This window comes from Anomaloglossus baeobatrachus, chromosome 12 (assembly GCF_048569485.1).
Source record: "Anomaloglossus baeobatrachus isolate aAnoBae1 chromosome 12, aAnoBae1.hap1, whole genome shotgun sequence".
In the NCBI taxonomy this organism is placed as follows: domain Eukaryota; kingdom Metazoa; phylum Chordata; class Amphibia; order Anura; family Aromobatidae; genus Anomaloglossus; species Anomaloglossus baeobatrachus.
Window position 1 is genome coordinate 65790071 of NC_134364.1, and position 22705 is coordinate 65812775.

At 46.9% G+C, this 22705-nt stretch overlaps 1 protein-coding gene across 2 annotated transcripts in view; it reads right to left on the reverse strand.

The window, feature by feature from the left end:
- MDGA2 (MAM domain containing glycosylphosphatidylinositol anchor 2) overlaps positions 1-16273 on the reverse strand; it is a 798087-nt gene extending 781814 nt beyond the window's left edge. For both annotated transcript variants that reach the window (XM_075331178.1, XM_075331177.1), the window contains exon 1: positions 15285-16273. In XM_075331178.1, coding sequence (XP_075187293.1) covers positions 15285-15354 — 70 coding nt within the window. In that variant the 5' untranslated portion in view covers positions 15355-16273. The remainder of the gene's footprint in view (positions 1-15284) is intronic.
- Between the last annotated feature and the right edge of the window lie 6432 nt (positions 16274-22705).

A 22705-nucleotide genomic window follows, 5' to 3' on the forward strand; every position in this document is an offset into this window, starting at 1 on the left:
GTGAAAAAGAAGTTTACAAATGTATATAAGTATCGAAGACCTTTTGGAAACCATCAATGGTTTCCACTACGAGCAGCTCGCGAGTGTGATGTCAAACACCTATGTGTAGTGAGACGCTAAATCACTGGGAGTCACTAGATACCCTAGTGGAGGAAACCTGCGAGGTAGTCTAACAAGCCAGGTGTCAGTAGCCAGGAGATCACATCAGTAAAAGAGGGAGAGACACAAGCCAAAGTCAATGTGCGAGCCGAGGGTCACTTAACCAGGAAGTCACGTCAAGTATCAGGAAAAGAGCGAAGTCGGGGTACGAGCCGAAGTCGGTAGCCAAAAGGGCACGTCGGGTACAAGGGAGAGAGTAGAGTCAGGGTCAGGAAACAAGCCGAAGGTCATGGAGGCAGGGTGTCAAGTCAGACTAGGGCAGGAGACAGGATGCGGTGCGAGGAACCGGGTAGCCAGACAAGATCAGGTTAGTCACTTATGGGAACCAGAGACGTACACTGCTAAACAGGAACTATCACTGGTGGCGTTGCGGGTGAAATAGGTCCCAGATAAAGCAAAGCAAACACCCGGAACGAGGCTCTAAAGAACAGGCTCCTCCCACACCACACAGGACTAGAGTGGGAACAATGAGTTCACCACAGGAAAATATGAGAACCTTTGTAGGCTCTGCAGGAGAGCAGATCACCACTAATCAAAATCATGACAGTGAGGTAGAGTATTCCACAGATCAATGGTTCTCATGATAAAGAGGCCTAGTATCTTCTGGAGATTGAACCTTTCATTCCCCAGATGGAGGGGATACTTTATTCCAGTGATGGCTAACCTATGACACGTGTGTCAGAGGTGACACAGAGAGCCATTTTTGCTGACACACGTGGCAGGGGCAGGTGGCTGTATCCCAATCTATATGCCAAGCCACGGCCACCGGTGATTAAACTACAACTGCGTGTGTGGTTAAACTGTTCCAAAATGACCGGATGAGGAGGGAGCCGCACATGCAGTTCTAGTTAAGTCATCAGTGGCCACTGCTCGTCTTATACATCAGGATGTGGCCTCCAGTAATTTCTGCTCTGTACCTTTAATTCAGGTCCTGAGTAAGGCGTGCTTATGTACCACGCAGTATGTAACATGCCTCTCTCGGAGCGGAGCATGAAGACAGGCGCCACTGCAGGCAGTATTACAGTGTGGCTGCTGCAGTAAGTCCATACATCAGCACATTTATAGAGCGCTGCTGTTGGCAGTCGGAATCTAGTTCAGTAGCGCTCAGGATATGTTATACAAAATTTTGGTGGGGGGTGACTGGGGAGGAAGGAAGAGGAGATAATGACTGCTGGGGGGGGGGGGGAGATAATCATTATCTCTTCTCTCCTTCCACCCCAGCAGTCAGTATTTGATAATGACTCAAGGGGGAGAGGAGATAATGACTTCTGGGAGGGTGAAGAGGATATAATCAATATCTCTACTCCCTCTCCCCCCAGCAGTCATTATCTCATCTCCCTCTCCCCTCAGCAGTCATTATCTCCTCTCCCCTCAGCAGTCATTATCTCCTCTCCTCCTCCCCCCAGCAGTCAATATCAGATAACGTTTTGTTATTAGAGCTACAACTATTACAAAATTATGGATTTTTCAAAAATTGACACACCACCCTAGTTATGCTCGCTTTTTAAACAAATATTGACACACCAAGCTCGAAAGGTGGCCATCACTGCTCTATTGTCTTCTGAAGAGCTTTTAGATGGACCATATTTTTATTTATTTGTGTCCCATCTTATTCAACTCTTCTCAAGAAATAAATAAAATTCATTTAAACTTTCCGTATAACTAAAATCCTCCCTTCCTCTTACCAGTTTTGTGGCTCTTTGTACTTTTTTAGCTTCAAAGACATCCTTTCTAAGACCTGGTTCCAAGAACGGAACTGCTTATTCTAGATGATGTTACACTAATGCTTTGTAAAGTAAAAGTATTAGTCCCTGAATGACATTGTATGTTGTTTTTCAGTCTGTGGTCTACAATTATGCCCAGATCCTTCTCTAAAAGTGATTCTAATAGTTTACTCCCCCTATAACTAATGATGCCCACAGATTATTAGTATCCAGACTCTTCTCTACAAGTGACTCTTCTAGTTTACTTCCCCTAGAAAAAATTATGCTCCCAGATTATTAGTAATGATGGGTGAGTGTGCTTGGCACTGCTCGGTATTCGATCGAGTATCTGTGGACTCGGGTACTCGTGGTGCTCTGCCAAGTATCACGGGTGCTCGGATGTTTCATTCGTGAAACAACAACCACAAGGCATAGGCTTGCTTCACTCCATGATGTGGGCAGATAGCCCAGGGAGAGCCATTTGCAGTCTCTGAATAGCTCTCATTTGGGGTTAGAACAACATTTTTGGATATACTGTGTCCAAAAAAAAAAACAACCCTGCCCTCCCTTCCCCCTGAAATGCTCTGTATACGGCTGTCTGTATGTGGCCAATCATTCCACTTCCATTATACTCTTGAGTTGAGTTCTTCTTGAGACCTGCGAAACTGAAGCAACGAGCACGTGAGCATTTTAGTGCTCGTTCACTCTTCATAAATTTAGTATTCATATTCAGAAGTGACTCTTCTAGTTTACTTCCCCTAGAATATATGATGCTCACTGATCCTTCCAGATCCTTCCAGATCCTTCTCTATAGGTGGCTCTTCTAGTTTACTCCCCCGGGAACAATTGATGCCCACAGATTATTAGTATCCAGATTCTTCTCCATAAGTGACTCTCCTAGTTTTTTCCCTCTAGAACAATTGATGCCCACAGATTACTAGTATCCAGATTCTTTTCCATAAGTGACTGTCCTAGTTTACTCCCCCTAGAACAAATGATGCTCACAGATTATCAGTATCCAGATTCTTCTCCATAAGTGACTCTCCTAGTTTATTTCCCCTAAAACAAATGAGGTTTACAGATTAGTATCCTTATCCTTTTTCATAGGCGATTCTGCTAGTTTTCTTCCCTTATAATCTGTGAGCATCAGTTGTTCTAAGTATGTAGATTCTTCTGTATAAGTAATCTTCTCTAAGAGTGAATCTTTCAGATTACTCCCCTTAGAACAAATGATGCTCACAGATTATTACTATCCATAGCCTTCTCCATAAGTGGCTCTCCTAGTTTACTCCTCCTAGAACACGATGCTTGCAGATTATTAGTACCCATATCCTTCTCCATACAAATAATGCTTACAGATAGTATTAGGCATCGTTCCCACTTGTGTATGGCATTGGGTGCGATATTCTAATAACCCTCAGCTCAGGCTCTGCTGCGTGCGTGAGCCAAGTGTCATGCAACTGTGATCCGATCCTGCGACTGGATGACAGGTGTGGAAGAGAGAGAGAGAATGATCTATCAATTTTCCTCTACTGCTGATCTGTGAATATATTGCTCTGCACTCTTATGACATCAGAGTGCAGTTCGATGCTTCACATGCACCCATAGACTTGTATGGGTGAGTGTGATTGGAGACTCACTGCCAAACGCAGCATGCTGTGATTTTTTTCTCACGCCGGTCTGACATATGAAAAAAAAAATAGTAGATTGCCCAATGTTTAATACTGGTGTGAGTGAAATCTGATGCTTTATTGGATTTCACTCATTCATGTTAAACACAAGTGGGAGCGAGGCCTTAAGATCCTTTTCTATCACTGACTTTCCTAGTTTACTCCCCCTAGAACAAATAATGCTCACAGATTAATATCCATACCCTCCTCCATAATTGACTCTCCTCGTTTGTGTTTTTTTTTTTAGTGTCCAGCTGCATAACTTTACATTTAAGTGGATGCTCAAAATACTCAAACACATAGTTTGTCCAAGTTGGCTTGTAACTTATGAAAATTGTCATGAGTGCAGTTAGTAGTCAAGAGGCCATTCCAACATGGCTACCACAAATAGATTTGGTCCAAGCTACTCAGCTTCCCATAACCCAGGGGTTGCCCTGGTCTTCACTCCTAAACCCCTGTACAGGGGTATGGACTTAAACAGAGGTCCCTGGTTAACTAGTCACGGCAGCTTCAAAATTACTACCATGAACAGGCTTGGCGCAAGTTACTGTTTACCATAACCCAGGGGTTGGCCTGGCCTTCACCCTTTATCCCTTGGGTAAGCAGTCACATTGCAGCTCTAAAATGGCTTCCATGAACAGGCGTCGCACAAGTTACTGTTTACCCATAACCCAAATTTTGCCCTGGCCTTCACCTTTTAACCCCTGTACAGGGATCTGGATTTAAACAGAGGCCTCTGGGTAAGTAGTTACGTGGCAGATGCAAAATGGCTACCGCAAGCAGACTTGGCGCAAGTTACTGTTTCCCATAACCCAGGTTTTACCCTGGCCTTCACCCTTTAACCCCTGTACATGGATCTGGTCTTAAACAGAGGTCCTTGGGTAGTGGCCAAAGAGCCAGCTGCTTTTCGTTGGTGGAAGCTGCCAATAAGGATAGTGAGGAGATCGGGTCAGATCCAGGAGAGCACATCAGGTTCAGAATCAACAACAAGCAGGTCGTCAAGTGTAAAGCCGAGGTCAATGAACAGGAAAATCAGATGACAATACAGACTCTCAGGACAGAGGCACAAACCGGGGTAGAATCTCTATTGACTCACAGTGGGAGCTGACCCTCTGGGGCTTATATAGAACAGCCCCACCCAGTGCTGACAGTAGAAAGAAATCAAGACAACAAGGTTAACCCTCTAGTCATGACAGACTGTAATTCACATTCACAACCACTGGGAGGCCACATAAGATATAAACGTCTCCCAACAGAGTATCACTATATTTATATAGATATATATATATATATATATATATATATATATATATATATATATATATATACATATACATACACATATATATATATATATATATATATATATATATATATTGCTGAAGTGTTTGGTTCCGGTTTGCTTTCATGTGATATTTTTTGTTCTTTTTACCTAAGAGTACAAATAACTCCACTGCCATCTTTACCCAGTGTTGAAGTAATACAAGCTATATGCAACCCAATGACCAATTCAGCTCTACTACAAATCTACAGAGTAATACTTACAGATGCATGATGTCTACACAAGAAAACATCGCACTGTACAACAACGATGCAAGCCGTAGAGTTTGGATACTACGCAAAAGTCTTCATTAGAAATAGCTGGGAAGAAAATTGTGTTGGGGCGAACGTAGAGTATCACCGTGTTCAGCCAAACGAGGTATGACAGGGAGTTCATTGGAAATCAAGAAGCATTACTGCATGTCTCTTAAAGGGGCTCTCCAAGACAGTGTGAAGAAAGTTCATCGAAGATAGGAAGGGACATTCTTCCGCTAGGTAGACTAATGTGGTCAGCGAGTTCTGATCTTAGGTACCGTTGCTGAAGGGTCGACTGTAAGTTTATAGGAAGCAAGCCTTATGCACTTCTGCCCTAAATCTATGTACTGAAGAAGCTCCTGTCAAGTTCAGAGCTTGGGGATGACATTCACACTACATTACAAAGCATTGCTGTAGAGACAGGCTTAGTGGTCCTCATAATGTTCAAGGTTCTTGAGTCAGCACCATATAGATAACAAGGTCTAGCAATGTGACACCTCCTAAAGAAAACCAGAGCTGATGGGCTGAGTCGTTGATAAGTTCAGGGTAGGTCTGGCCAACAACAGTACTCTAGGGTCCTCCGGTGGGTCAAGGCTCTGACACAACAATGGTCTCCAAATACATTAAGGACCTATTTCCGCCAGACGACAACCCTATTTGAAGTGAGTTGGGGGCCAACACTTAGCTCTGGGATTTATTCCTTATAAGTGTATAAATAAATAAATAACCTATCCATCTCACATGGGCTTTATAAGCCTCCAAGAAAGGTCCCGGTCAACATCTCTGGAAGAGTTTCTATGCCTGACCAAAGGATGCTCAGCCATTCATTTGGTGGATACAGATGCATCTAGGGGTTGTGGCCCTCAAAACTGGACATTACTATTTGATTTTGATGGCCCACAGAGTATGATGGGAAACTTTTTGAGCCCCCTTCCCAAATGCCATCCTGTAAATGTTGGCAAATGTGATCGACCTGTTTAAAAAGATTGTAATGAAGCAGAAGCAGCACCAGCGAGTTCTGTTGAGGCTGTCAGGATTCAAAGACATAAACCCAAACTGTTTTTCAATAATAGTGAAGGAGGCAGCACTCCAAAACAAACCTGGTGTAAAATGCGGCCTCTTTACTGGCCTATGTGGCCACATTTCAGCTCCATAGCAAAAAGCTTTCTCCAGCTTCAGAGAGGGTGTGTGATGGAACCAAAATCTTGCCAAATGCAACAATAAGTCAATTTTTTTGTGTTTGTATATATCACATGTAGATCCATAAGATAATAAATGCTAGTACTGTTGTTCTACAAAGGTGGAATAAATACGATTTTTCACCATTTTGAAATGCGAATGATGCCGTTATAATTTTATATACACAGCAGTCCTGCAATCTCTTTGGTTGGTGCTGCTCTATATATCTGTCTATCCATCCATCCATTCATTCATCCATCCATCCATCCATTCATTTATCCATACATCCATTCATTCATCCATCCATCTATCAATCCATTCATCCATCTATCAATCTATCCATCCGTTCATCCTTTATCATAATCTATCCACCTATTCATCCATCTATCCACCTATTCATCCATTCATGCATCTATCCATCCATCATCTATCCATCCATCCATGCATCCATCCATCCATTCATCCATCCATGCATCCATCCATCCATCCATCCATCCATTCATCCATCCATCCATCCATACATTCATCCATGCATCCATGCATCCATCCATCCATTCATCCATCCATTCATCCATCCATCCATCCATCCATCCATCCACCTATCCATCCATTCATCCATTTATCCTTACATGATCCATCCATCCATGCATCCATTCATCCATCCTTCCTCAAGCATTCAGACAATTGTCCCATAAATTGTGTCTTCTACATTAACAGCCTTTTTTAAGCATCTTCCATAATAAAACTCCGATGTTTATAGGAAAACTCTACTGTCTCCTTCCATAGCTTTTACAAGGACAATAACACTAATTATTTCACATGATGCACCATAAAGTCTGTCAAAACTGAGCCAACAAAAAGAAAATGGTAACTGTATATATAACGACACCTGCTTATACTATATTGATTCAATAAAATGTACATTATCCCGCCTGTGGATCGCACAATCACTGGGTGACTGACCTTTTATTTTTAACTAAGACGTTTAATTATAGACCCCCCCAGGCGGCTCATTCCTTATACCTGCTTGAGAGAGACTGTGACACATGACCATTGTAGAACATCTATACACACGCCTATCTGTGTTTATATCAGTGGCTACAATAAACTTTCCTCTATACAGTACCCGAAACAAAGGATTAGTTAGGGCTGAGAATCTAACTGAAAAGGAAATCTGGGAGGAGTTAGCTGCTCTCAGCCAATCAGCAATGTTGGACGTGTTCTCTTCAATGTCCATTTAAGTTAGATGCTGTGCTGAGGACACTTTCACACAACTCATGGTTCCCCAATTTATTGAACCAACATTAGAGATCATACTGCCCAACACTAAAATTACTAACCTGGATTTCAACAATGTGTTGGTGTTTAGGTTCCTCTATTTTTTTTTTTTATACATTTTCAAAACTTTACTAATAAGAAATGTCGTCATAACGTGTTTACTGGAGAAAACATAACCAAATAAAAACCTAGAGAATTTAGGATTATGGTAAACTAGGATGATCTCTGTCCATAACAAACTCACACTAATAATAAAACAAGTCTATCGGTGCTGGTTTAAAGTTGTCTACCTGAGCCAATACAGATTATATGAGGGCCAAGTGATTGTCAATACACTGGTCCCCATACAGTGGTGTGTTATCAGCAGGACTTCAACTTTTTCTGATACTTTTAGGACCCACCAAAAGGATCCCATTGGCTTACAGATGAGCATTTAGATCAGTGGTATGGTCAGACGATTATTGGCCGGTGTATGGGATCCACTAGGAAGAAAGGATAGATAACCTCAGATTAGTGGTATTGTTGGACAATTATTTTCCCGTGTATGGGGACCATTAGGAAGAAGTGATAGATGACCTCAGTTTAGTGGTATGGTTGGACGATTATTGGCCCATGTATTGGGACCATTAGGAAGAAGGGATAGATGACCTCAGATTATTGTTATGGTTGGGCGATTATTAGCCCATGTATGGAGACCTTTAGAAAGAAGGGATAGATGACCCAATATTAGTGGTAAGGTTGGATGATTATTAGCCCATGTATGGGGACCAATAGGAAAAAGCGATAGATGTCCCCAGATTAGTGGTATGGTCGGACAATTATTGGCCCATGTATTGGGACTATTAGGAAAAAGGGATAGATGACCCCTGGTTAGTGGTATTGTTGGACGATTATTTTGCAGTGTATGGGGACCATTAGGAAGAAGTGATAGGCGACCTCAGATTAGTGGTATGGTTGAATGATTATTAGCCCACGTATGGGGACCATTAGGAATTAAGGAAAGATGACCCCAGATTGGTGGTATGGTCAGATGATTATTGGCTTGTGTATGGGGACCATTAGGAAGAAGTGATGACCCCAGATTAGTATTATGGTCAGACGATTTTATTCCCATGTGTAAGGACCATTAGGAAGAAGCGATAGATGACTCCAGATTAGTGGTATGGTCGGGCAATTATTGGCCCATGTATGTGAACTATTAGGAAGAAGGGATAGATGACCCCAGATTAATGGTATGGTTGGATGATTATTGGCCCATGTGTGGGGACCATTAGGCAGAAGTGTTAGATGACCCCAGATTAGTGGTTTGGTCGGACAATTATTGGCCCATGTATGTGAACTATTAGGAAGAAGGGATAGATGACCCCAGATTAATGGTATGGTTGGATGATTATTGGCCCATATGTGGGGACCATTAGGCAGAAGTGTTAGATGACCCCAGATTAGTGGTATGGTCGGACAAGTACTAGCTCATGTATAGTGACCATTAGGAAAAAGAGCCAGATGTCCTCAGATTAATGGTATGATCGGACGATTATTGGCCCGTGTATGGGCCATTAGGAATTAGGGATAGATGACCCCAGATTGGTGGTATGGTCAGACGATTATTGGCCCGTGTATAGGGAACATTAGGAAGAAGTGATGACCCCAGGTATCTCCACATTGGACCCAGAGAAGTATTTTATTATGGGTAATTTTTGAAAAAAAAGTAAATTAAGATTTAACAAGATTTTATGTATGAAAAAAAGCAAAAAGTAATAAAGGAGATAAAGAAAAAATTACAATAAGTTTATATTAATAGGAAACAGCCCAATGAGAACATTTTATTTTGGAAGAGCGTCATACCAACAATAAAGTGTAAAAAAAAAATATGATATGTGTATAAAATTTGTTATTCATTATCGTCAGCCTAGTTCATGTGATTAAAAAATTAGGAAGCATTTACATCATGCAATATTCCCATTCCCAGACAGGGGGAACGTGTAAACCACAGGCAATATTGTGTAAAGTCGGAACGGAGAAGTAAATGTAAGCAAAGTGAGTAATCTGCTTGTTTACCAACACGGCTCGCTCCCGTCTGCTGACAAATGAGATTCAGGTGGATTATGAAATATGAAGAATATTCTACAAGTCATTAAACTGTTATCAGATTGACAATTACTGATCTTTCTTCATGTTTAAAACTGTAGAAACAGCTTTCCCGTTTCGCTCCTCCAGATGTTGAGGCGCGGACCATTAATTTCACTGGTCGCCTTTTGTGTTGTAACATAACGCCAAGCAGTCGGGTTATCGTAGCTCACCCTGACATACGTAAAGGTCATCCTTGTGGTAGGTGGAAGCGCCTCCAGAATTTTTTATTCTTATGGTAATATTATTTGAGGAGTAGCTTCAGTCAGGTCATCATTCAAGATACAACTATTGGTGGCCACTGGTGTCGTCAGTGGGAATTGTGCATGGGGCACCTCCTAACGATTTCTCCTCCTTGAATGTTTCCTCACTCTAGGTCTCCCACAACATAAGTAGCCCATTGATTGATTGGAACAGACCCCCATCCAATGCCTAAATTCTCCTTCAGATTACGGTTGACCCTTAGAGGTCCAATCACTACCATACCTTGTGATCTGCTTATGGTAGCCTCAATGGCAATATTGGTAACACATGAACAGGAGGACCTTCCAAATAAATGTTGTAACAAAGACCCACAGATTTCCTATTGCTTTGTATAAGAACTAAACACGGGCTGTATATGACTGGATTGTTCTTTGGAAGCTGATGTCACAGAAAGAAGATCTCATTTGATCCTGTGGCGCTTTTAGTTACTTTTTAAATGTTTTATTGACTTTAACAAATAGCCATGTAGGACAACAGAAGACTTTTCTTTATTTCAAATGGTAGGGACATATTTATTGTGAAGACTAAGGGCGGCTTTGCACATTGCAACATCGTAGGTGCGATGTCGGTGGGGTCAAATCGAAAGTGACGCACATCCGGCGTCACTTTCAACATCGTAGTGTGTAAATCCTAGATGATACGATTAACGAGCGCAAAAGCGGCGTTATCATATCATCGGTGTATTCTCCGACATTTCCATAATGCCGGTGCAGAGACAGGTACGATGTTGTTCCTCGTTCCTGTGGCAGCACACATCGCTGTGTCTAAAGCCGCAGGAGCGAGGAACATCTCCTACCTGCCTCCCGGCTGCAATGAGAAGGAAGGAGGTGGGCGGGATGTTTACATCCTGCTCATCTCCGCCCCTCCGCCGCTATTGGCCGCCTGCCGCGTGACGTCGCTGTGACGCCGCACGACCCGTCCCCTTAGGAAGGAGGTGGGTCGCCGGCCAGAGCGACGGTCGCAGGGCAGGTGAGTGCAGGTGAAGCTTGCGTAGCGATAATGTTCGGTATGCCAGCTATCACAAGATATCGTACCTGCAACGGGGGCGGGGACTATCACATGTGACATCGCAGCATCGGCTTGCGATGTCGTAATGTGCAAAGCCCGCCTAAGACAGACATGTTAGATTAGGTCATGGGTTGAACTCGATGGACCTACGTCTACCTTCAGCCTTAAACACTATGAAACTATGAACATATCCCCCCCAAAGGAGAAATATGAGAGGGGAAAAAGTTCACCAAGACACTCATTACAGAACTTCTATTACACTTGTATCAGGAAACTCATTAGAGAATTTTTATCTGACCTGAAGAAGGCTTTTTAATAAGTCGAAATGCGTTTTCTATTATCTGTACGCGGTTATGTTAACACATTCATATACTTTTGTAAATAAACCATTGATTGGACCTTATCGAATTTCACTGAATCTTTCTGGATCCATCAGGAGCACCAACTGTAGTCTTAATCATCTCTCCTAGGGTCATATTTATGAGAATGCATTTGCCCTTTGGTTCAAGCATGGGCACCAACCAGCCACTCTACCATGGCTAAGGTCACTGGTGGACCCAGACAGATGAAGGCCCCTGTGCAAGAACAATATATGGGCCTTTTGCTGTCTAATAAATCATCAGAAAGAATCAGTCCACCTGTTTTAGTGGTGGTAGAGGACACCTGGTTGAACTAATCGTATGTCCACCCCTGCCCAAAATATTCACAGGTCTAGGGGAGCAAATTGAACCTTCTTTTGGTTGGTTCTTGCTCCCGTGTGGCCACACAGGTTCAACTAATGATATGTCCACTACTACCCGGTATATTCACAGGTATACAGGAGCAACTTGAATCTTCTTTTGGTTTATTCTTGCCCCCTGTGTGGCCGCACAGATTGAAGTAATATGTCCACCCTCACTCTGGGTATTCACAGGTCTAGGGGAGCAAATTGAATCTTCTTTTGGTTGGTTCTACAGTGTCGAACTAATGATATGTCCATCCCTGCCCGGGATAGTCACAGGTCTAGAGGAGCAAATTGAATTTTCATTTGGTTCATTCTTGCCCCCTGGGTGGCCACACAGATTGACCTATTGATATGTCCACCCCTGCCCGGGATAGTCACAGGTCTAGAGGAGCAAATTGAATTTTCATTTGGTTCATTCTTGCCCCCTGGGTGGCCACACAGATTGACCTATTGATATGTCCACCCCTGCCCGGGATAGTCACAGGTCTAGAGGAGCAAATTGAATTTCTTTTGGTTCATTCTTGCCCCATGTGTGGCCACACAGTTTGATCTATTGATATGTCCACCCCTGCCCGGGATAGTCACAGGTCTAGAGGAGCAAATTGAATTTTCATTTGGTTCATTCTTGCCCCCTGGGTGGCCACACAGATTGACCTATTGATATGTCCACCCCTGCCCGGGATAGTCACAGGTCTAGAGGAGCAAATTGAATTTCTTTTGGTTCATTCTTGCCCCATGTGTGGCCACACAGTTTGATCTATTGATATGTCCACCCCTGCCCGGGATAGTCAAAGGTCTAGGGGAGCAAACTGAATCCTATTTTGGTTGGTCTTGCCCCCTGTGTGGCCCCATAGGTTGAGCTATTGATATGTCCATCCCTGCCTGGGATAGTCACAGGTTTAGGGGTGCAAATTGAATTTTCTTTTGCTGGTTCTTTCCCATAATCTTTGGATACATAGACACGTGCCGCCCCAGTAAGTCTCCTTCCACCATCCTTAATACCACCACCACTCTATCCTTAAATATCTAAGGCTATACGTAATGCATCCTTCCATATCAGAGCTTTAATGCTAGAACCAAGCACCACCTTCCGGTATGGCCATCCTTCAGATACAAATACTCTATGTAACCTGTCTGGTTTGCCTTGTCTGTAGTCTATTTTTACCTATATGTCTTCATATGTATACCGGCTGCACAATCCTGCAGTGGGGATTACAAGGAAGGCACGGATGTGTCTACATTAGCCGTCAAGCCAATTGTCAGTGTGGAGTGTGAGACATGGATCCTTCATCCGTACGGGTTAATTAGCCTGGGTATGTAGTTGGCATTTGCGTGTGTTGCGGCCTTTCCGATGCATGTAGGGTATATGTGCAGGTATGTGGGATCCATGTACGCCGAGTCCATGTACCGTGACTAAGCTGTGGCATGTGGACGGCTTGGTGCGTTCTGTCACCATCTGGCATTGACTTTTTGCTGACCTAGATTCTATGTGAAATGACTCAGAAACGGCCCGGGCATTCCTAACACACGGCATCCACACAATGTACACTGCTTATCTTCCCTGTCTGATTTCCTATTTACTGTTCATTGATCTGTATTTAGGAAACACACACATACTCCACGCTACCCAATTACCCTGGCATGAAATCTCATCATCCCGAACAAGATGCATTCCATTTTTATTATTTTATTTATTTATTTCTTTATTTATTTTGCAGGGAGATGTTTTATACATAATCCTATCCTTTGCCGTTCGGCATACCTTACCTAGTTGGCTTCCAATGGGGAATTTAGGATAAAAAAAACAAAATAAAGGATAAACTGACCCAACATATTGGGTTTCTTGCAAAGGACAGAGATGCTGCTGTGTGAGAACAGTGAGGGGTCTGTTGGGATTTCAGCACGCCCCCCATCCAAGGCGATGTTACCCCCGCCCATTGACTCCTTCATGCATTGATGCCACTTGCATAGACTAATTAGGATCCTAAAAATTAAAAAAAAAAAAGGTATTTTCTTCTCCTGGGGAGGGTGGAGGGGGGTTTGCATCATTTTCTCACTGGAAAGGAATATTGGCAACTACTCCTGTATACTGGGATTAGATGTGTTTTTGCAAACACCATCTGTCTTCCATTAGCGTATTTATAATATAGGCAAGTAAGTAATTCAATCAGAGTTGATTACAGAACATGCACCAATACATGACTGATCTGTGGAGCACACATGTCCGCTCCATCTCCGTCCTGCCTGCCCGATCCATAACACATCCCAATGTGCAATGTTGCGTTCTTGACCCCCCCTCCCCTAATCTTGTGGCTTTAAACCCCCCCACTTTGGCTGCCTGATGGTGGATGGGCGCCACTTTCATCCTGAACTGAGGTTGCGGTAGTCAACGATTAGCACCGGTCCGTGTCTGATCCGTTCTCCGTGCCATACAGCACACACTTCCTACAATCACAATGTAGCATTTTATAGACCGTTTTAAATCACAAAAAAAGAAGAAAGTGCATTTTATTTTTTTCCGCCTCTCCGATGTACAACTGTTTTGTCAATGGAAAATTGGATGATTGGAGCAGATTTGCAAAGCTCATACTATAATGTCTGCAACAACCGAAGCAACACAGGTAATGGGAAATAACATGCAGTTTAGAGCGGTAGTCATTGAATTGAGGCTTTGCTGTGATTAGACTAATGGCATCTCTATAGTTAGGATGAAAAAAAAACATTCTGAGGCCAACCGGAGCTTACAGACATGTGGTGTTGTTCATTGGATAGACCTGGAATGGAGAGAACCTGAGAAGAACAATTCACAATGAATCTAACCTAAAGGGGAGATGTTCTTCAAGGTTGAGTGGTTTAAATGTCTTATGGCTCCCACCAGCCAAGTTAGGAAAGACCAACTACTCAACGTAATCTTGGCTTCCATGGAAAATACAAGGTATTTTTTGGGGGAGGAAATGATTCATTGTAACCTAAAAAGGGGAGATGTTCTCCACGGGTGAGTGGTTTAGATGTCTCATGGCTCCCACCAGCCACGTTACGAAAGACCAAATACTCAACCTAATCTTGGCTTCCATGGAAAATACAAGGTATTTTTTGGGAAGGAAATCATACATTGTAACCTAAAAGGGGGAGATGTTCTTGAAGGGTGAGTGGTTTAGGTGTCTCACAGTTTCCACCAGCCAAGTTAGGAAAGACCACATACTCAACCTAATCTTGGCTTCCATGGAAAATACAAGGTCTTTCTTTGGGGAGGAAATGATACATTGTAACCTAAAAAGGGTGGGAGATTTTCTCCACGGGTGGGTGGTTTAGATGTCTCACAGTTCCCACCAGCTAAGTTAGGAAAGACCAAATAGTCAACCTAATCTTGGCTTCCATGGAAAATACAAGGTCTTTTTTTGGGGAGAAAATGATACATTGTAACCTAAAAAGGGGAGATGTTCTCCAAGGGTGAGTGGATTAGATGTCTCACAGTTCCCACCAGCCAAGTTATTAAAGACCAAATACTCAACATAATCTTGGCTTCCATGGAAAATACAAGGTCATGGACACAGTTGGAGAAGACAATGTTTAGGAATTTTATGCCAAGAGACTCACCATAAACTCCTTGGCTACAGATGTCTTCAATGAGAACTGCCAATAGCCACAAGATGAAACTTAAATCCATCTTCACGTTAATATAGACATATCCAGCCCAGGAACACAACAGGACCTGCCGGAGGCCAAAGGACCGACCAACTTCCCCTCTAGGATCAGTTTATACTCCAACTCACAGGTGGCCACTGGTCATCCCACCAGCGGGTGTATATATAAATATATATATGAAAAATATGGACAGTATTGCTCTTAATATAATAGAAAAAATGGGTCTTCTATGGTACGAGACAGGGAAATTCCATGCAAGATGGGCAAAGGCTCCTTGGTCAATCTTCAAGCAAGAGGTGGTGGGATTGGGATGGGGAGGTTGGGGAAGGGGGGTGAAAAAGTAACTCACAGTGGTCCCTGGAGAACAATTAAGAGAGCAGACTGATTGCAGTCCAAGCAAACCCCTCTAGATTCTCCTACCCCCATTCCATTAGATGCCATTGCAAATGCAAAAAAAATCCAAGATCCAGCCTGGCAACCAGAGCAAGACAGGGGGTGTCTGTGAGGAGCAAACAGCTGGGGTGGTGAGAAGCTGGAGATCACTCATCAGATCCAGGAGCAGACATGTCCAAGCAGCAGGCAGAAGAAGACCCCCATAGGAATGAATGAACCAAGAGCACAGGACCAACCCCAGCTGCAGGAAATGCAAATGAAGCTAAACCTGGCAGGGAGGGATTGCAGCAGCAGATATTAATATTCTTCTCATTTTGTGTCGGAATCCAGGGCATGGATGGAGCTGTCCTCTCCTCCGGGGCTGCACCTCCGCCGTCCTGTGTGTGTAGGGTGTCTGTCAGTGTGTGTGTGCAGTGTGTGCAGTGTATGTGTGTGTGCAGAGCAGGAAGGAGAGGGAGCTGTGTGTGGTCACGTTGGGATCTACGTGGAGAGAGGAGCTGGAGCTTGGTAGCCGCAGCCAGGAGACGTCAAAGCTGCGTGTCCCCCTCCTCTCCCCTCACTGCGCCCTCCCTCATCCGAGCACAGCTCATCAGTATGGGGAGCACAGAGGACGAGGAGCAGGCACCGAGCAGACGGGGGGCTGTGTGCGGCAGAGCCTGGGAACCTGCGCCCCCTCATCTGCAGAGAGCAGGCCGGGCGGGAAGGGTTAATGAATGGTGGCAAGTGGCTGCAGAGGAGGCTGCCAGGAGGAGCGGCGTCAGCACCACGGACAGCGCTGTACAGGGCAGGGGGGCTGTGTATACTGCAGGGGGGCTGTATACAGGGCAGGGGGGCTGTGTTTACTGCAGGGGGGCTGTATACAGGGCAGGGGGGCTGTGTATACTGCAGGGGGGCTGTATACAGGGCAGGGGGGCTGTGTATACTGCAGGGGGGCTGTATACAGGGCAGGGGGGCTGTGTATACTGCAGGGGGGGCTGTATACAGGGCAGGGGGGCTGTGTATACTGCAGGGGGGGCTGTATACAGGGCAGGGGGGCTGTGTATACTGCAGGGGGGGGCTGTATTCAGGGCAGGGGGGCTGTGTATACTGCAGGGGGGGCTGTATACAGGGCAGGGGGGCTGTGTATACTGCAGGGGGGGCTGTATACAGGGCAGGAGGGCTGTGTATACTGCAGGGGGGGGCTGTATTCAGGGCAGGGGGGCTGTGTATACTGCAGGGGGGGCTGTATACAGGGCAGGGGGGCTGTGTATACTGCAGGGGGGCTGTATACAGGGCAGGAGTGCTGTGTATACTGCAGGGGGGGGCTGTATTCAGGGCAGGGGGGCTGTGTATACTGCAAGGGGGGCTGTATACAGGGCAGGGGGGCTGTGTATACTGCAGGGGGGGCTGTATACAGGGCAGGGGGGCTGTGTATACTGCGGGGGGGCTGTATACAGGGCAGGGGGGCTGTGTATACTGCAGGGGGGGCTGTATACAGGGCAGGGGGGCTGTGTATACTGCAGGGGGGGCTGTATACAGGGCAGGGGGGCTGTGTATACTGCGGGGGGGCTGTATACAGGGCAGGGGGGCTGTGTATACTGCAGGGGGGGCTGTATTCAGGGCAGGGGGGCTGTGTATACTGCAAGGGGGGCTGTATACAGGGCAGGGGGGCTGTGTATACTGCAGGGGGGCTGTATACAGGGCAGGGGGGCTGTGTATACTGCAGGGGGGCTGTATACAGGGCAGGGGGGCTGTGTATACTGCGGGGGGGCTGTATACAGGGCAGGGGGGCTGTGTATACTGCAGGGGGGGCTGTATACAGGGCAGGGGGGCTGTGTATACTGCAGGGGGGGGCTGTATTCAGGGCAGGGGGGCTGTGTATACTGCAAGGGGGGCTGTATACAGGGCAGGGGGGCTGTGTATACTGCAGGGGGGGCTGTATACAGGGCAGGGGGGCTGTGTATACTGCAGGGGGGCTGTATACAGGGCAGGAGGGCTGTGTATACTGCAGGGGGGGGGCTGTATTCAGGGCAGGGGGGCTGTGTATACTGCAAGGGGGGCTGTATACAGGGCAGGGGGGCTGTGTATACTGCAGGGGGGGCTGTATACAGGGCAGGGGGGCTGTGTATACTGCAGGCGGGGCTGTATACAGGGACGGGGGGCTGTGTATACTGCAGGGGGGCTGTATACAGGGCAGGGAGGCTGTGTATACTGCAGGGGGGCTGTATACAGGGCAGGGGGGCTGTGTATACTGCAGGGGGGGCTGTATACAGGGACGGGGGGCTGTGTATACTGCAGGGGGGGGCTGTATTCAGGGCAGGGGGGCTGTGTATACTGCAGGGGGGGCTGTATACAGGGCAGGGGTGCTGTGTATACTGCAAGGGGGGCTGTATACAGGGCAGGGGGGCTGTGTATACTGCAGGGGGGGCTGTATACAGGGCAGGGAGGCTGTGTATACTGCAGGGGGGGCTGTATACAGGGACGGGGGGCTGTGTATACAGCAGGGGGGCTGTATTCAGGGCAGGGGGGGCTGTGTATACTGCAGGGGGGCTGTATACAGGGCAGGGGGGCTGTATATACTGCAGGGGGGGCTGTATACAGGGCAGGAAGGTTGTGTATACTGCAAGGGGGGGCTGTATACAGGGCAGGGGGGCTGTGTATACTGCAGGGGGGGCTGTATACAGGGCAGGGGGGCTGTGTATACTGCAGGGGGGCTGTATACAGGGCAGGGGGGCTGTGTATACTGCAAGGGGGGCTGTATACAGGGCAGGGGGGCTGTGTATACTGCAGGGCTGCAGGGGGGGCTGTATACAGGGCAGGGGGGCTGTGTATACTGCAGGGGGGGGCTGTATACAGGGCAGGGGGCTGTGTATACAGCAGGGGGGGCTGTATTCAGGGCAGGGGGGCTGTGTATACTGCAGGGGGGCTGTATACAGGGCAGGGGGGCTGTGTATACTGCAGGGGGGGTCTGTATACAGGGCAGGGGGGCTGTGTATACTGCAAGGGGGGCTGTATACAGGGCAGGAAGGCTGTGTATACTGCAGGGGGGGCTGTATACAGGGCAGGGGGGCTGTGTATACTGCAGGGGGGGCTGTATACAGGGCAGGGGGGCTGTGTATACTGCAGGGGGGCTGTATACAGGGCAGGGGGCTGTGTATACTGGCGGGGGGCTGTATACAGGGCAGGGGGCTTGTATATACTGCAAAGGGGCTGTATACAGGGCAGGGGGGCTGTGTTTACTGCAGGGGGGCTGTATACAGGGCAGGGGGGCTGTGTATACTGCAGGGGGGCTGTATACAGGGCAGGGGGGCTGTGTATACTGCAGGGGGGGCTGTATACATTGCAGGGGGGCTGTGTATACTGCATGGGGGGCTGTATACAGGGCAGGGGGGTTGTATATACTGCGGGGGGGCTGTATACAGGGCACGGGGGCTGTGTATACTGCGGGGGGGCTGTATACAGGGCAGGGGGCTGTGTATACTGCAGGGGGGCTGTATGCAGGGCAGGGGGGCTGTGTATACTGCAGGGGGGCTGTATACAGGGCAGAGGGCTGTATAAAGGGCAGGGGGGGCTGTAAATACAGGGCAGGGGGCTATATACAGGGCAGGGGGGCTGTATATACTGCAGGGGGGCAGTCTACAGGGAAGGGGGCTGCATACAGGGCAGGGGGGGCTGTATATACTGCAGGGGGGTTGTATACACTGCAGGGAGGGCTGTATACAGGTCAGGGGGCTGTATACAGGTCAGGGGGCTGTATATACTGCAGGGAGGGCTGTATACAGGTCAGGGGGCTGTATACAGGGCAGGAGGAGCTACAGGGTGGCGGGGCTGTATACAGGGCAGGAGGAGCTGTATACAGGGCAGGGGGTATATATTCAGGGCAGGGGGGCTGTATACAGAGCAGGGCGGGCTGTATATACTGCAGGGGGTAGCTGTATACAGGGCAGAGGAGCTGTATATACTGCACGGGTGCTGTATACAGGGAAGGGAGTACATACAGGGAAGGGGGGCTGTATATACTGCAGGGGGGCTGTATACAGGGCAGGGGGCTGTATACACAGGGCAGGGGGTATATACAGGGCAGTGGGGCTGTATACAGTAAAGGGAGGTGTATACACAGGGCAGGGGGGCTGTATATACTGCAGGGGGGCTGTATACAGAGTGGGGGGGGCTACCAGAAGGAGCAGCGTCAGCACTACAGACAGTGTTGTATAGGGCAGGGGGCTGTATATACTGCAGGGGGGGCTGTATACAGTGCAGAGGGGGCTGCCAGGAGGAGCAGCGTCAGCACCACGGACAGTGCTGTATAGGGCAGGGGGCTGTATATACTGCAGGGTGGCTGCATACAGGGAAGGGGGGATATATACAGGGCAGGGGGGTTGCATACAGGGCAGGAGGGGCTATTTACAGGGCAGGGGGGCTGTATACAGGGGAGAGGGGCTGTATATACTGCATGGGGTGTATATACAGGACTTGGGCTGCATACACTGGAGGGAGGGCTGTATACAGGGCAGGGGGCTGTATACAGGGCAGGGGGGGGCTATATACAGGACAGGAGGGCTGCATACAGGGCAGGGGGGGCTGTATATTCTGCAGGGGGGGGCTGAATACAGTGAAGGGGGCTGTATACAGGGCAGGAGGCTGTATACAAGGAATGGGGGCTGTATACAGGACAGGAAGGCTGCATACAGGGCAGCGGGGCTTCATGCACTGCGGGGGGGGGCTGTATACACAGGGCAGAGGGTCTGCTTACATTGCAGGGGGGGCTGTATACAGGGAAGGGTGCTACATACAGGACAGGGGAGCTGAATACACAGGACAGTGAGGGCTGTATACAGGTCAGGGAGTGCTGCATACAGGACAGGGGGCTGCATACAGGGCGGGGGAGCTATATACACAGGTCAGGGGGGCTGCATACAGGGCAGGGAGGGCTGCATACAGGGCAGGAGGCTGCATAAAGGGCGGGGGAGCTATATACACAGGTCAGGGGTGCTGCATATAGGGCAGGAGGGCTGTATACACAGCGATGTGTGGGCTGTATACAGGACAGTAGGGCCTCATACAGGACAGGAGGGGCTGTATATAGGGCAGGGAGCTGAATACAGGACAGGGGCTGCATATAGGGCAGGGGGCTTCATACAGGGGGTGGTTACATATAGTGCAGGTGGGCTGCATAAAGGGTAGTGAGGCTGGCTGCACACTGGACAGGGGGCTGCAGACAGGGCTGAAAGCCTGTATACAGGGCAGGGGGGCTTCATATAGGGCTGGAGGGCTCCCATATGTAATCCAAATTAGGTCCATACAGTGCTGTATACAAAACACAACAGGTTAATAGAAAGTTGTATACTCTGTAGGACAGGGCAGGTCAATACATGTTTCACATTGTGGCTACCATATTTTGTACTTCCATTACTACATGGAAGGAGTCTGAGATCTGCACCCGCTCTCCGCTGTGTGCAGCGTTACAGCTATACTCGTATATAAGGCTGAAAAAGTGTAAATGAGGGATAGATAAAAGAGAGCGATACAAAAAATAATATAATATCATTTCCATCTTACCAGTATTATATGTTACATTTAGGGATAAGCGAACCCGAACATGGACCCCATGGAAGTCTGTGGTGGAGTTCAGAGTTCGGATGCTGCTCGTATGCTTAATAAAGTTTGTTGAAAGGCTGCAGCTCAGCCAATCAGCTTTTTGGCTGTGGGCACTTCCGCAGCCATCACTATCATGCCGGTTTCTTCCGCAGCCGTGCAATAGGCTCTCACACTCGTGAAAAATGCCGTGCCTGCCACTCACCTCGAGTGACCTATGGAGCCTCGTTCTGAGAACAAGGCGACATAGGAATCGATGGACGTCATGGGACATTACACCATTGGACTATGTCGGAACTTCCCGGATTTTTTTTTAATTAATAAATTGTTGACCGAGGGAGTGTGGGGGAAGTCTTTATTTATATAAACAATATTTACCTGTGTGTATACATTTTTTTTTTTTTATTTTTCCTTTACGGGGATAGTAATAGGGGTATCTGATAGACGCCTCTCCGTTACTAACCCCTGGAATAATGCCAGCTGTCAATTCACAGCTGATATCAACCCTAAAAGTATCACCTCTGCACCAGGGCAATCAGGACGAGCAGGGAAAAGTTCCAGAATTGGCGCATCCAATGAATGCGCCACTTCTGGGGCGGCTACGGGCTGCAATGTTTAGCCTGGGAAGGGCCAAATAACCATGGATCTTCCCAGCCTGACAATTCCAGCCCCCAGCTATCTGCTTTATCTTGGCTGGTTATCAAAAATCTATTGAAATCTATTTCCTATCCACATCTGCAAGTCAATTGTCCTGCTCTAACCACTGTTTTGTTTCTTTTGGCAGCTCCCTAGCCCTTACTGCAACCATTTTACAGCCCAGAAGTATTAGTTCCTATTGAATTATATGAGGTTCGAGGTAAAGTGCAGGTACCGAATTCTTCACTAAGGTTTGTCAGAATCCAGAAAACCCTAATATCCATGGGTCCGCTCATCCCTAGCCACATATATTAAAATATTTTTTTTCTGTAGCATGGGGAATGTATACAATTGCTCATAATACAAATATTCACACATACATAAAAACTGAATGACGTCTTGATGATCAGTTGTAGAATTTATAAGAAACCAGCAAATGAATATTGATAATAATGATTTTCTTGATATCGCGCAATCATATTCCGCAGACGTTTACAGATCGCATCCGCACTTCCAGTTTCTGCCGCTTCTTTATTATCCGGGGGGTGTCTTCCTCAATATTTACATAGAAGCCTAATGGAAGAGCCAAGTGACTTGTAACCAGGTCCCAATGCGAGCACTTCGGTAATTGATTAACACATCACTTAAAAGGTTCCTTGTGTTCTTGGTTGATTCTTCGCTTCCTTGATGTAATCAGAGCTCTCCCTTGTCCCACTTTAGTGTTGCAGAAAAAAAATGCAGCTTCCTTGTCACATCAATGGATAACCACT